A 16,062-nucleotide genomic window follows, 5' to 3' on the forward strand; every position below is an offset into this window, starting at 1 on the left:
GGGTGCTCCTGTATTGGGTGCATATATATTTAGGAAAGTTAGGTCTTCTTGTTGCATTGATCCCTTTACCATTATGTAATGCCCTTCTTTGTCTTTTTTGATCTTTGTTGGTTTAAAGTAGATTCAATGCTATCCCCATCAAGCTACCAATGACTTTCTTCACAGAATTGAACTACTGTAAATTTCATATGAAACTAAAAAAAGAGCCCATATAGCCAAGACAATCCTAAGTAAAAAGAACAAAGCTGGAGGCATCATGCTAGCTGACTTCAAACTATACTACAATGCTACAGTAACCAAAACAGCATGGTACTGGTACCAAAATAGAGATATAGACCAATGGAACAGAACAGAGGCCTCAGGAATAATGCCACATATCTACAACCATCTGATCTTTGACAAACCTGGTAAAAACAAGCAATGAGAAAGGATTCCCTCTTTAATCAATGGTGTTGGGGAAACTAGCTACTCGTATGTAGAAAACTGAAACTGGACCCCTTCCTTATACCTTATACAAAAATTAACTCAAGGTGAATTAAAGACTTAAACATAAGACCTAAAACCATAAAAACCCTAAAAGAAAACCTAGCTAATACCATTCAGGACTTGGCATGGGCAAACACTTCATGACTAAAACACTGACAGCAATTGCAACAAAAGCAAAAATTGACAAATGGGATCTAATTAAACTAAAGAGCTTCTGCACAGCAAGAGAAACCATCATCAGAGTGAATAGGCAACCTACAGAATGGGAGAAAATTTTTGCAATCTATCCATCTGACAAAGGGCTAATATCCAGAATCTACAAAGAACTTAAACAAATTTACAAGAAAGAAACAACCCCATCAAAAAGCTAAGGATATGAACAGACACTTCTCAAAAGAAGACATTTATGTGGCCAACAAACATGAAAAAAAGCTCATCATCACTGGTCATTAGAGAAATGCAAATCAAAACCACAATGAGATACCATCTCACATCAGTTAGAATGGTGATCATTAAAAAGTCAGGAAACAACAGATGCTGGAGAAGATGTGGAGAAACAGCAATGCTTTTACACTGTTGGTGGGAGTGTAAATTAATTCAACCATTGTGGAAGACAGTGTGGCGATTCCTCAAGGATCTAGAACTAGAAATACCATTTGACTCAGGAATCCCATTACTGGGTATATACCCAAAGGATTATAAATCATTCTACTATAAAGACACATGTACATGTATGTTTATTACAGCACTGTTCACAATAGCAAAGACTTGGAACCAACTCAAATGTCCATCAATAATAGACTGGATAAAGAAAATGTGGCACATAAACACCACGGAATACTATGCAGCCATAAAAAAGGATGAGTTCATGTCCTTTGCAGGGACATGGATGAAGCTGGAAACCATCATTCTCAGCAAACTAACACAGGAACAGAAAACCAAACACCACATGTTCTCACTCATAAGTGGGAGTTGAACAATGAGAACATATGGACACAGGGAGGGGAATATCACACACTGGGGCCTGTCAGGGAGTGGGGAGCTAGGGGAGGGATAGCATTAGAAGAAATACCTAATGTAGATGATGGGCTGATGGATGCAGCAAACCACCATGGCACATGTATACCTATGTAACAAACCTGCACGTTCTGCACATGTATCCCAGAACTTAAAGTATAATAAAAAAAAAAGTGATCTCTCCTCATAAAATGGCCTTGCATATGTCCTTACTTTTTTATTTGCTGATTCTAGACTAAGACCAATAATTCCCATTAAAGACAACCTGCCTTTTTAGAAAAATTTTTGAAATGAGGATTGTCTATGCTTGAATAAAGAAAGGCACATCGATAGGCAGGCCTTTTCAAAATTGAATCACAATACTGCTCACATACTTCTTAAAAAGTACTCGGTGTTGGATTCAATTTTTATTATCTCCTCCAACCTCATCACACACATTTATAAAAGTTAGCAAATAAGATGAATCATATCAACCTTATAAACATGTATAAATCCCTAAACCACTAGTGTTAACACATAGTGTTACCATCAATAGGGTTTTGTTTTTGTGGGTATTTTTTTTTGAGACAGGGCCTCATTCTGACACTCAGGTAGGAGTGCAGTGGCGCCAATCATAACTCACTGCAATCTCAACTTCCTGGGCTCAAGCAATGCTCCTGCCTCAGCCTTTGAAGTAGCTGGGGCTACAAACACACACCACTAAACCTGGATTATTTTTATATTTCCATAGAGACAAGGTCTCACTACATCACCCAGGCTGATACCAAAAGGTATTTAAAGACAGACATACTTTCTAAGAGGTGCTGTGAATTGTCTAAAGCAAGAATATCACTGTTACTTAGTTTGTGTAAAAAAGCCACTTAAATAATAAATTCCATTTTTAATGACAATATCTTTTTCTTCATCTAATACTAAACCAAATTATTACCTTTCATCAATTGAGGGTTCTTTTTGTTGTAAATGAGGCTTGATTCCTAACATTGGGCGAATATTTGTTGATAAGGCTCTGATGGTGTAACTGATTTCATTCTCCCTTGTAACATCACTGTCATAGCCTACAATAAAAATATACGAGTAATTCTTTAAGCAATAACCGAGATCAATTATGATCTTATAAATTGGATACAAAGATGTTCAACAATATGAAATAAATTAAGTTGTTATAAGCAAATTATGAAGTAATATGCAACCAGAAAAAACGATGTAGAAGAATGTTTAATTATACGTAATGATGTTTTCAAAGTATTACTAAGTAATAATAGCAGGTTAAAAAATAAGTTCAATATGACCATACTTTTCTTAAAAAAATATTAGCTACATACATCTTAGGATATACCCCAAATATTAGAAGAGGTGTTACCTCTGTGTGGTCAAATTATGGAGGCTGTGTTTAATTTTTATGGCAAAATACATTTTCTATAATGAGCTGATATTACTGGTATATTAGAAGAAAATCAAAATTATTTTAAAATATGAGGTTTAGTAATATAAAATTTACCTTAACAGTACTTATTTAAAATTCAGATATTTTTCATTTGTAGATAAATAATATCAAAGTCATAAATTCATGGCAACCTGTTGTTCTTGAGTCACAAAATGGATTTTGATGTTAAACAGACTAAAAACAGTACCACTACAATTATTCAAACATTATTATTACTTGCTTTAACTTCTACAGCTTAAACAAGTTGTGCTAAATTTTCCCTATACTTTTGTTCAAGTATTATAAAATGACGTACCCCCATCTTCTTCAGAATCAATGTCGGATTCTTCACTATCACAAGGCCTTTTTTCTCGATAGCCTTCCATCTCATTTGTCCACACCATTAAAGACATATCTGTACCGCCTAGGGTAACCAACATGCTGTCATCATAAGTCCAGCGAACATTTGTGACATGTGTACTATGGGCCACGTACCTCTTAAACTTTCCAAATTTCCCCTAAAGAGGAAGAAAATTCAAACAATCTTTCTGAGAAATTTCATTATTTAAATATTTCCATTATGATTTTGAATTTTGTTAATAATTAAAAATTAATCATTTCAAGTGCAATGTGTTAAAAAAAATATGAGAAAATACTGAAACTCAGCAGAATAAAAGATACCAATTCCTAAACCTGTTAAGGACAAGATCTAAAACCAGTAGTTTCACAAAATGCTGGTACCCCAGGCAAAACTCTTTAAAAAACCAACTTGGTATTCTGCATTAAAAGCATAAAAATGTTCTTGTATTTGACTCACCCATCTCCCTTTTAGGGATCTATGCTAAGAAATGCTATCTGTGTAAAAAAATACTTACCATGGTATTTACTTATAGTAGTGAAAAAAATTAAATACCTTAAATGTTCAAAGTAATAGTTAATTACAATGTATATGGAATAGTGTATATATATTAAAGACAATGGTTATGCAGATGTACTGTTGGAAATAGATACAATAATTGAGAAAGGATACACATGCCTATGTACAGCATGAGTATGTTAACAAAAAGTAACTATCGATTGATTGCTTTGGTACACATATATTTATATACCCATGTAAATATCTTTCATCTCAATTCATTAGTGCTTTTGTTTGTAAGCAATACACATAGAAATGCATTTTCCTTTTAAATAACAATAAAGTTTAAGTTATAAATACTGGCAACTTTAAAGTCTAGCATTACCAAGTTACATAAATTTCAGATCAAAGCATCATAAAGCAGGTTTTCCGTTAACATCTTTTCAAAGGTGTTAAAATGAGAGATGTCTTATACAAAACACAGTGATAGCAAAATTTGTGAATTGCCTAGGAATGACGACTCTCTTTTTTTTTTTGATACTGGAGTGCAGTGGCACGATCTTGGCCCACTGTAACCTCCGCCTCCTGGTTCAAGCGATTCTTCTACCTCAGCCTCCCAAGTAGCTGGGAATACAGGGACCCGCCACCGTGCCCAGCTAATTTTTTGTGTTTTTAATAGAGACGGGGTTTCACCATGTTGACTAGGCTGGTCTCAAACTCCTGACCTCAGGTGATCCACCTGCCTCGGCCTCCCAAAGTGCTGGGATTATAGGCGTAAGCCACTGCACCCGGCAGGAATGATGACTCTTAATAATTAAGTTAGGGTGAGGGATCTGTCATCAAAGCATGGCAAGAAGGTAGTTTCTCTAAGACTGTGTGGTTCTTGCTACACTAAGGTGAAAACATAATCTGCAGATCAATATTCCAGAACCTATTCCTAAGGGATCTACACCATCTGGAATGCTGGAAGTGAAGTTTCTGGCAAATATTTTAGTGGAACACATTGTTAACAACTAAGACTCTACCATTTACATGTATCTAAAACAGAAATCAGTGGAATATTTTCTTGGGTGTCTGAGTTTTCAATGAGAATTTTTAAACCTGTGTTTTCATTTCAATGCTGATCTAAAAATATTAATATGAGCAGTTACTCAAGATCACCAGGAACTGAATACCACAATATCATTTCAGTGCCGTATTTCAAATTTATCTTTATGTTCATGTTGGTGCCAGAGTATAATATATAACTTAATTTGTGAATTAAGAAATAAATGCTGCCAGATAACAGTGACTCGCGCCTGTAATCCCACCACTTTAGGATGCCGAGGCAGGAGGATCACCTGGGTTCAGGAGTTTGAGACCAGCATAGGCAACATCTGGAGACCCCATCTCTACAAAAAAAAATTTTTTTTTTACATTAGCCAGGCATGGTGGCATGTGCCTGTGGTCCCAGTTACTCAAGAGGCTGAGGTGGGAGGATAACTTGGGTCTGGAAGGTCAACGCTGCAGTGAGCCATGATTGCGCCATTGCATTCCAGCCTGGGTCACAGAGAGAGACGCTGTCTTAAAAAAAAAAAAAAAAAAGAAAGGAATGCATTGTATCTGGACTTGATATATAAATTTTATTTCCGTGTTAAGGAAAAGCCTAATATTTTACAGTAGTTTGAACAGAGGGAAGTGATAAAAGAATTAAGTACTTGCACAGCACACATTAGCATAGGTACGTAGAATGCCAAAGAATCTGTTGGCGAGGCCCAGTGGCTCACGCCTGTAATCCTAGTACTTTGGGAGGTCGAAGTGGGCGGATCACGAGGTCAGGAGTTTGAGACTAGCCTGACCAACATGGTAAAACCCTATCTCTACTAAAAATACAAAAAAATTAGCTGGGCATGGTGGTGTGCACCTGTAATCCCAGCTACTCAGGGGGCTGAGGCAGGAGAATAGCTTGAACCCGGGAGGTGGAGGTTGCAGTGAGCCTAGATCGTGCCACTGCACTCCAGCCTGGCGACAGAGTGAGACTCCATCTCGGGGGAAAAAAAAGAAAAAAGAAAAAAGAAAAAAAAAACTTAATATACATAAGCAGGAAGTAAATACCAATTTTAAGCAGAAAATCATCAACAAATGATGCTGATGATTTAAAATGCACATATATTCTGCTACGAAAGCAGAAAAAATTTGTATGATTTGGTTTCAAAAAAAGTCATTCATTACATTAAATCAATGGTGCTTAATTTTATAAGTCGAAGTATTTTCTATTTAATTGGTTAAAACAACTTCAAGTTTGAAGCTGTAACTATAAAGAGTTTATATTTATTGTTAATAGTATATATTTAATTAAAAATTCAAAAATTATTGAAGTTAATATTGGGGATAAAAGGAATGTGTCTCTCTCTCTGACACAGGGTTTTGCGCTGTCACCCAGACTGGTGTGCAATGACATGACCACAGCTCACTGTAGCCTCCTACTCCTGGGCTCAAGCAATCTTCCCACCTCAGCCTCCTGAGTAGCTAGGACTACAGGCATGTGCCACAATGCCTGGCTAATTTTTTTCTCTGTTTTGTAGAGAGGAAGTCTTGCTATGCTGCCCAGGCTGGCCTGAAATGCCTGGCCTCAAGTGATCCTCCCACCTCAGGCTCCCAAAGTACTATACTGGGATTATAGGCATGAGCCACTGTCCCCAGCCAAGATGTTTCTTGTAAAAGGGATATTCGTATTAGTCAATATTGAAAAACACTATAGGATATGATATATAACTTAATGTATGGGATTATAAATTACAATACTTAAAAGCTATAGATATGAAACATAATTCTGAACCTTTCATATTACAACATTACATATTACATATGTACAATTAATAACAATGAAGTGCTATGACAGGACATTACCTTAACCATTTCATAATTTATGATCATTAGGAAAGTTAAAGAAAAACACATACTTTAGTAGGATATCTAAATAACTTCACAAATCCCAAATCGTCCCCGGTAGCTAGAACCATTTTGTCACTGGTGAGGCAAGAAGCAGTTACATCTGTAACTTCTCCAATTACTGGCCAAATTCCTTCACAGCATAAACCAAGTACACTTGTCCATGATGCCCAAGCAATTTTTTCTACCTAAAAACGAAAAACAATGCTGTAAGTTTGGATTATCCAAACCTAAAGTATTAACGACCAAAATGTAAACATTTTTCTTTGTAGTTATGTGTGTCACAAGTAAAATGAAAGTTTTAATGAAAAAATAGTTAAATTATTAGTTGTCTTGGTTTTGTAACTCCCCAGAGCCTACTAGTTGCTGCAGAAAAATTTTAATATAGTATTATTCAGAATATAATTATATATCCACTGTGTGTTCTAGATGCTAAGCATACAGTGTTAATAATAAAACCGTTTCTGACTTTAGGATAATCAAGTAAGATTCTTAAAGTTCATGTTTAAATTTCTAACAATGCATTATGTTTTCCAACTAACCCTTACTAGAAATTTGGAACTTTTACTTATGGTCTCTCCCTTCATTAAGACACTTTCATGTTAAATTTGTTAAGCCTCTCTTCCTAGGCCAAGATAAAAAATACAAAAAAAAAAAAAGGCTAATATTGTCAGGCACAAAATGCAACACAATTTTTCTTGTTTTTTTTAAGAAGCAAAAACAGTAATCTGGCAACAAACTTCTTAGGCATATGGATTCCTAAGGACGTGGCAGATATGCAATACTCCAATCTTAGATGGCATGTCTTCTATTTGCTATTTCACGCTTCTTGTCTTTTGAGGAAAGCAACTGGAGCACAGCTAGCCATGCAAGTGATTTATTCCTTTTTTTTTTTTTTTTTTAAATACAGGGTCTCACTTTGTCACCCAGGCTGGAGTGTAGTGGCATGAACATGGCTCACTGCAGCCTCCGCCTCCTAGGTTCAAGCAATCCTCCCACCTCAGCCTCCCAAGTAACTGGGACTATAGGCACATGCCACCATGCCCAGCTAATTTTTTGTATTTTTTTGTAGAGATGGGGTTTCAGCATGTTATCCAGTCTGGTCTTGAACTCCTGAGCACAAGCAATCTGCTTGCCTCTGCTTCCAAAGTGTTGGGATTACAGGCGTGAGCCACCATGCCCGCTGACTCCTTTTATTAATATAGTGTTTCTTCCTTCACCCATGTATTCTGACTCAATAAACTCAATAATATCCAATATTTTAATAATTTGAGAACAGACTTCACGTGTAACTAAACGATAGAAAGTAGGTATCAGTTTTCTAGCCACTTTTATTCACATGAACAACACTGCAAGCACCACTGTTGTCCTACCTCCACGCTGGGGATGGTTTGTTTTTTCCCTCTGGGAGCTTCAAAGAATAATTGTTCCTTAGCACCAGTGTTGACCTGTAAAAGCTTTCCTTCAAAAAAATTTTTAAAAATATTTACACATATAAAATACATACAAATATATATACCATCAGTATGATGTTTAAGTTTTATGGGAAAAAATCAGCTTAAATATAAAAACCATTTTCTGCTGCAGTCAACTTATAGTAAGAACATTTTATTTTTATAATTCCATATTACTAAGTAACTAAATTCATAAGTGGTTTGATTTTTGTATATGTATATACATAAAAATGATTTCTTTGGTTATGCATATGTAAAAAATTCCTAGAAACAAATGTTAAAATATTTTTTAAAGTGTAAGTATCTGTTTAACTATATTTAGAAAAACTTTATGATGCTCAATTTATATAGTTGAATACAATATAGTTGAATACATGAAACAATAACGTCCTTAAAAAGAGAGGATTTAAAATACTTAACATTTATCAAACATATTAAACTCAGTCATATGCCATGCATTCTGCTAAAATACAAACATACTAATTAAGTTCTTTATGTTATATGATTATGACTCTTTTTGAAGATATATTTCATATCAAACAATGAGAAAAATGACTTTAAAATCTTCATTAACATTTCTTTTTAAAAATGTATTTCATTATTTTTTTTTTTTTAGGAATGGGGTCTCACTGTGTTGCCCAGGCTGCTCTCAAACTCCTGGGCTCAAGCAGTCCTCCAGCCTTGGCCTCCCAAAGTACTGAGATTACAGGCATGAGCCACCATACCTGGCCAACATTTCTATATTCTATTTATGTCAAATTTATATGACAAAGATCAAGACATCTTCACAACAATTTTTTTGCATAATATTTAAATCACTTTACAAATTAAACAACTAATCACTTACTGTACTATTATTTGAACGATATTAGGTGAAGTATTGAAAAGTGTAGGTTGGGTGCAGTGGCTCATGCCTATAATCACAGCACTTTGGGATGCCAAGGTGGGAGGATTGCTTGAGTCCAGGAGTTCGGGACCAGCCTGGGCAATATAGTGAGAACCTGTCTGTACAAAACATTTAAAAATTAGCCAGGCATGGTGGTGCATGCCTGTAGTCCCAGCACTCAGGAGGCTGAGTTGGGAGGATCACTTAAGCCCAGGAGGTTAAGGTTGTAGTGAACTGTGATTGTACCACAGCATTCCAGCCTGGGTGACAGAGTGAGACCTGTCTCAAAAAAAAAAAAAAAAAAGAAAAAGGAAAAAGAAAAGTCTCAACTCTATAGTATTCATCTTCAGATGTAAAATAGTAAAAAATAATTTTGAGAATAATGGTTGTTTTTCCCAATTCTTTTTAACTCATCTGTTGAATCACTTTTCTGTTTCTCTAATATAGCTATACTAAATCAAATGAAACTTTTATCAAATATTAAGTTATTTAAAGTCTTACCTCTAATATCCCAATCAATATGGGTTATGTAACTGGTAGCTCCTTTGCATATTCCTACTCGTTTACTATTCATTACATTGTATATATCTATAAAGCTGTCATGGGATGCTACAGCAAGGTATTTCCCAGAACCTATAATAGAAACATATTTGCTTGACATTTTCTATCTTTGGAAATACTTTTTTACACTCTGCAACTAGAGTTAATTTTCCTTTTCTTTATGGAGAAATCTTAGTTGTTTCATAAATTATAATAAAACAGATGTGTTAAATAACAAATGATAACATTTTTCAAGTATATTATACTTAACAAAATAATTTTTTAGTGTAACAAATTAGTTCAGTGGGAAGCAAATGTCAAAAGCTATGTATGATGTAGTTTTGATACTTTGTATTTAACAAAACTCCCTCTAAATTTAGAAAAAAATGGAACTAAACCAACATAAGTAAATTTTGCCTTAACATTAGTAATTGCTACATTACAGTAGGTTTGTAGTAGATAATGAATACATGGAAATTAATGGAGTAAAATGAGTGCAATTTCAAAAGCATTAAGAATATAACGAAAACAGTTATCCAACCCCTTTTATATCACAAATGAGGAAACAAAAGCTCAGAGAAGCATCCTGGCTCAAGTCACACAGAAAATTTAGTAACAGAATTGGCACTAAGACAGATATTTGCACCAATCTAACAACAGGGCTTTTACCTCTTGCTACACTGCCTCTTCTAGTAAAAAAGTTAAGTTCTGAGATAACATAACAGTTAATAAAAATTATACATTGATACATTTATACACTGCCAGACCCAAGTTAATACTCAAATACAATTTCAATGGATCTTACCAGGAGAAAATCGAATATCTGAAATCATATCTTTTCTGTGATGAAAAGACACAAGATCCTCTAGAGTATCCGCATTTGCCATTAAGAAGCTTCCATCGTTGAGACCTACGGCTAAAGCTTTACCATCAGGAGAAAAACAGCAACACCTCCCACCTGAAAGAGAAAGAGTATATTAGGCAATTTTCCCTTTTTTCTAATTTAAAGTATGGGCCAGGTGTGGTGGCTCATGCCTATAATCCAAGCACTCTGGGGAGCTGAGGCAGGAGGACTGCCTGAGGCCAGGAGGTTAAGACCAGCCTGGGCAACATAGCAAGACCCCATCTCTGCCAGTAGGCAGAGTAGGGGAAGGGGCAAGGGGCAAAGGAGAAGGGGCGAGGGGGAAGAGAGAAGGGGGAAGAGAGAAGAGGGAAGGGAAGACAGGTAAGTAAGTAAATAAATAGACAGGCATGGTGGCACACACCTGTAGTCCCATTTACTTAGGAAGCTGAGGCGGGAGGACTGTTTGAGCCCAGGAGGTTGAGGGTGCAGTGAGCTATGATTGCACCACTGCACTCCAGCCTGGGTTACAGAGTGAGACCTTGCCTCAAAAAAAAAAAAAAAAATTATTTGCTAAAAAGGTTGCCTCTTTATTATGGCTTCAAATCAATATCAAAAAGGAGTCGAGATACAGATTAAGTTTTCCATAGAAGTCAATGGTATGGAATTCTAAGCAGGAATGAAACTCACTTCTGAATACAACAAAAGCAAGTATGGATATTTACCTTAAAAGAAATTAAGTTGATGAAAAAGAATGAGAGATTTTAATTAACATAAAAAGCCAATGATATATGTGGAAGTTTTGCAGAGTAGGTTTTACCTTTGTAGCTTCTTTCCAAAAAAACAGAAATTTAAGAAATAAGTCATCTTTATAAAAGTAATTTTTTTTGAGATGGAATTTCCCTCTTGTTGCCCAGGGTGGAGTGCAATGGCATGATCTCAGCTCACTGCAACCTCCGCCTCCTGGGTTCAAGTGATTCTCCTGCCTCAGCCTCCCAAGTAGCTGGGATTACAGGCATGTGCCACCAGGCCTGGCTACTTTTGTATTTTTAGTAGAGATGGGGTTTCACCATGTTGGTCAGGCTGGTCCTGAACTCCTGACCTCAGGTGAACCACCTGCCTCAGACTCTCAAAGTGCTGGGATTACAGGCGTGAGCCACAGCACCTGGCCTATGAAACTAAAATATTTTTAAAAATCTAATAGGCCATTATTAAAGGTAGGAAGATACATCTATATATATAAGTTTCAGAACCATATATGAAATGATATTTTTGTTATTAATGATAAATTAATATCGTTCATTAATGTCATTAATGATGTTAACATTCGTAAAAATAAGGGTTAGTGCTGCATTGATAAACACAAAAAAGGGCTTACCCTAACAGCAAGGGTTGCAGCAAACATATTCAAAAGCCCTAAGGGTTTTGGTATCTTGTATGAAATCTGATGAGGAAAGGACAGGGTATATACAGAATGAAAAGTTATAGCATAAGTTGAGAACAAGTAGTCATTTAATTATCAAGCATACATTGGAAATGAAGAAATCTAAGATGTGATTTCTCAGATTTGAGAGTCAAGAGATGATGATGACCTGGAGCTGGGTGGCAGCAGTGGAGGTGATAAGAGGAAGGATTTGGATATATTTCAAAGATAGAGCTGGCAGAACTTTGACCAACTGGATGTGGGGTGAAACGCGTCAAGGGCATGGTTTTGCTTGAGTGGTGATGCCATTTACTGAGATGGGATAAACTAGAGGAGGAACCAGTGCTTAGTTCTGTACAAATTAAGTTAAAGATGCCTATGAGAAGTTTAAGTGAAGACATGAAGGAGACAATTTAATATATGAATCCTTTTCAGGAGCTGCATATAACGTTTGTTATATGTATATCTTTATTTGTGTATATTAACTATTTGACTTTTCTCTCCTTTTTCTCCTTCATATTTTATACAAGTTTGCTGGAGGTTAACTTTACAATTTTGTGTTAAAAGAATATTCCTTGTGTTAAAAGAATATAAGACCGTGACTAAATTTGAGAATAGCGTAGGTCTTCTCTCTTTAGGGGTGAGAACTACCTCACTTGTACCAAGGGTAGCTGCATCTCTTTGGGTAGAAACATAAGGTTAGTTCTGTGATTGTACTGAAATTCAAATGTGTGTATAAAGGTTCATGTGGATCCTGACTAGCCAGAGGGGAAGACTGTGCTGGTTATTAATTTATTGCCTCTCAGTTCCAAATCTGCCACTTTGGGCCTCACAGACTTTTTTGCTAGCTTGCCAGTAGAGGGAGCTGGAGAGACACTAAAAGGCCAAAATAGAAGTGACTCCCTTCCTCCAGTGTGCTGTTTTACTAACAGAGCCAGGGCACTGGCATGAAGGGGGCCTGATAGCATTCACCAGAGTGGCAGCCCCAACTGCCTCTTTCAGCAAGTTTCTCCACCATCACTGTAATGGCTCTAACGATTTAGCTGCAATTTGCAGACTTCAGGAAGATTCTCTGGCAGGAGTGCTCACAGTTCAATGATTTTGCCCTAGGTTAAGCTCTTCAAGCAGTGGTTCTGACCATTCAGCTCTGGCCTGCTGCCTCTGGCAAGCTTCTCCTTCACCAAGTGACTACTCTCACTGTTCCACTGAGGGCTGCACCCTCTGGCAAGCTTTTTTGCCACAAGCTCACTGAATGTTCTGGTGGCAGCCACACCATTTCCAAACAGGTCTGAATCACCTTTAACTTGTTCACTCTCCCTTAGTACTAGGGTTGGTAGCTGCTTTCTATGGTGGCTACCTCTAAGGCTTTTTCAGTAGGTAATCACTTTTTGCTAGTTAGCAATTCTTTTTATTAAATTCCCACTGTTCAAATAAGCCTTGTAGTCTCATCTTCTGACTGGACAGTGACCGACTGAATCTAAAGTGTGAGTGTACATATGAAAAGAAAAGTCCGGGGAGAAGCGCTGGAGCAGTCCTAAATGCAGAGTGCAGGAAGAAGAGATACCGCTAGCAAAGGAAACAGAAAAAGGGAGTCAGTGAAGTAGAGAGAAGAAACAGACACGCACGGGTTCCAGAGACAAGTGAATAAAGTATTTCAGAAAAAAAAAAAGGGAATGATAAATTGTGTCAAAAACTGCTGTGAGGTGAATGCACTGAGAACCAGGAAGTGATCAACAGATTGGCAGCAGGTTAAATGGACAAGTAGGGAAAAAAGCCTAATTGGAGTGGGTTATGGAGCTACTGTCATGTGAACACACAGAGAAGGGCGCCTCAACTATTTTGAGGAGTTCTGCTACAAAAGAGGGAAGAGAAACAGAATAGTAGTGAGGTCAATTATCACAGTTCCCTGTTTTACTCAATGCTTATTCTGCTGGTTGGGTGCAGGCATAAAGCAGGTAGAAAGTTGAGTTTAAGGGAAGATTAATATAGTAAGTATCCTTTAAAATTCATAGCTGAGATCATTGAAAAATTAGAAACATTTTCTAGTTATCAAAATTAAAAGGGGAGCAGAAAACCAGAGCAAAAAAGCCACATTTGGAAGGGGAGGGGCCAAGAAAGCCAACTAGAAACAGCTGTGGTCAGAGGCTCCCACCAAGAAGACCGAAAACGGCAAGTGAATCCTGCACCGGCAACTGAGGTATCCAGGTTCTCTCATTGGGACTGACAAGGTGGTTGGCATGACCCATGGAGAGTGAGGAAAAGCAGAGTGGAGTGACAGCCCACCTGGGAGCTGCACAGGACAAGGGGAGCTCCCACTCCCAGCCAAGAGAGGCAGTGAGTGATTGTGCTATCCTGCCCGGGAAACCACACTTTTTCCATGGATCTGTGCAACTGGTGGATCAGGAGATCCCCCCCGTGAGCCCATGCCACCAGTTCCTTGAATCCCAAGCATAGAGCTGCACAGATTCTCAGTGGCCACTTAGCTACAGACTGCCGAAGACTACCAAGTTCCTGGGGGAAGGGACAGCCGTCATCACTTTGGCTGTCTGCTGCCTCAGATGACTGAGCTCCCTGGGCGAGGGGCAGCAGACATCACTGCAGCTACAGTCTGCCATTTCTCCTCTGACGGTGCCTGGGAAAATAGACAGTTTAGACCCAGGAGGAATTCACCACAGTGCAGCACAGAGGCTGTGGCAGATGGTGGCCAGACTGCCTCTTTAGGTCGGACCCTGACCATAACCCCTCACTGTGCGGGGCCTCCCTGCAGGAATTTCAGCAACTCCAGCCAGAGGTTTGTGGACAGAACTCTGATCTCCCAGGGACTGAGCTCCTAGAGGGGAGGGGCATCCGTGGTCTCCATGGATCAGCAGACTTAGTCTTTCCCTCTACCAGCTCTGAGGAATCTGGGCAGTCAGGACAAGTGGGATTTCCCCCAGTGTAATGCACCCCCTCTGCCAAGGGGTAGTCAGAGTGCTTCATTAAGTGGGTCCTGGATCCTGTACCTCCTGACTGGGTGAGACCACCCCAACAGGGGTTGCTAGACACCTTATACAGGGGCGTTTCCAATGGTATCAGTTCAGTGACCCTCTGGGACAGAGATCCCAGGGAAAGGAGCAGGCAGCTACCTTTACTGTTTTGCAGCCTCCACTGGTGATACCTCGAGGTGTGGGAGGGACCCAAGCAAAGAAGGTCTGGAGTGGACCTCCAGCAAACCTCAGCTGGAAGAGGAAGAGGGGCCTGACTGTTAAAAGAAAAACAGGCCAGGCATAGTGGCTCATGCCTGTAATCCCAGCACTTTTGGGAGGCCGAGGCAGGTGGATCATGTGGTCAGGAGTTCAAGACCAGCCTGACCAAGATGGTGAAACCCCATCTCTACTAAAAAAAACCAAAAAAAATTAGCTGGGTGTGGTAGCAGGTGCCTGTAATCCCAGCTACTTGGGAGGCTGAGGCAGAGAATTGCTTGAACTCAGGAAGTGGAGGTTGCAGTGGGCCAAGATCACGCCACTGCACTCCAGCCTGGGTGATAGAGCAGGACTCCATCTCAAAAAAAAAAAAAAAAAAAGGAGAAAAAAGAAAAACAAACAAACACCAACAACAAAAGCATCAACAAAAAAAGTCCCTGCAAAAACCTCATCCAAAGTTCAGCAGCCTCAAAGACTGAAGCTAGATAAACTCACAAAGATGAGACAGAATCAAAGAAAAAAAATGCTGCAAACTCAAAAAGCCAGAGTGCCTCTTCTCCTCCAAATTAACACAACACCTCTCCAGCAAGGGCACAGAACTGGGCAAAGGCTGAGATGGATGAATTGACAGAAGTAGGCTTCAGAAGGTGGGTAATAATGAATTTTGCTGAGCTAAAGGAACAAGTTCTAACCCGATGCAAAGAAGCTAAGCGCCATGATAAAACATTACAGGAGCTGTTAACCAGAATAACCAGTTTAGAGAAGAACACAAATGACCTGAAGGAGCTGAAAAACACAACCAAGAATGTTACAATGCAACCACAAGTATCAATAACTGAATAGACCAAGCACAGGAAAGAATTTCAGAGCTTGAAGACTATCTTGCTGAAATAAGATACACATACAAGATTAGAGAAAATAAAAAAAAGGATGAAAAGGAATGAGCAAAACCTCTGAGAACTACGGGATTATGTAGAAAGACTGAACCTATGACTGACTGGGGTACCTGAACAGAACAAAGTT

General features: G+C 38.2%; 1 protein-coding gene across 12 annotated transcripts in view; it reads right to left on the reverse strand.

The window, feature by feature from the left end:
- EML5 (EMAP like 5) overlaps positions 1 to 16,062 on the reverse strand; it is a 182,342-nt gene that overhangs the window by 41,439 nt on the left and 124,841 nt on the right. For all 12 annotated transcript variants that reach the window (XM_016926543.4, XM_054666214.2, XM_016926544.4 and 9 more), the window contains 6 exons: positions 10,399 to 10,551; positions 9,555 to 9,686; positions 8,087 to 8,175; positions 6,725 to 6,901; positions 3,243 to 3,444; positions 2,432 to 2,558 (listed from right to left, as the gene is read on the reverse strand). In XM_016926543.4, the coding sequence (XP_016782032.1) occupies positions 2,432 to 2,558; positions 3,243 to 3,444; positions 6,725 to 6,901; positions 8,087 to 8,175; positions 9,555 to 9,686; positions 10,399 to 10,551 (880 nt within the window). The remainder of the gene's footprint in view (positions 1 to 2,431; positions 2,559 to 3,242; positions 3,445 to 6,724; positions 6,902 to 8,086; positions 8,176 to 9,554; positions 9,687 to 10,398; positions 10,552 to 16,062) is intronic.

Source organism: Pan troglodytes, chromosome 15 (assembly GCF_028858775.2).
Source record: "Pan troglodytes isolate AG18354 chromosome 15, NHGRI_mPanTro3-v2.0_pri, whole genome shotgun sequence".
Lineage (NCBI taxonomy): Eukaryota > Metazoa > Chordata > Mammalia > Primates > Hominidae > Pan > Pan troglodytes.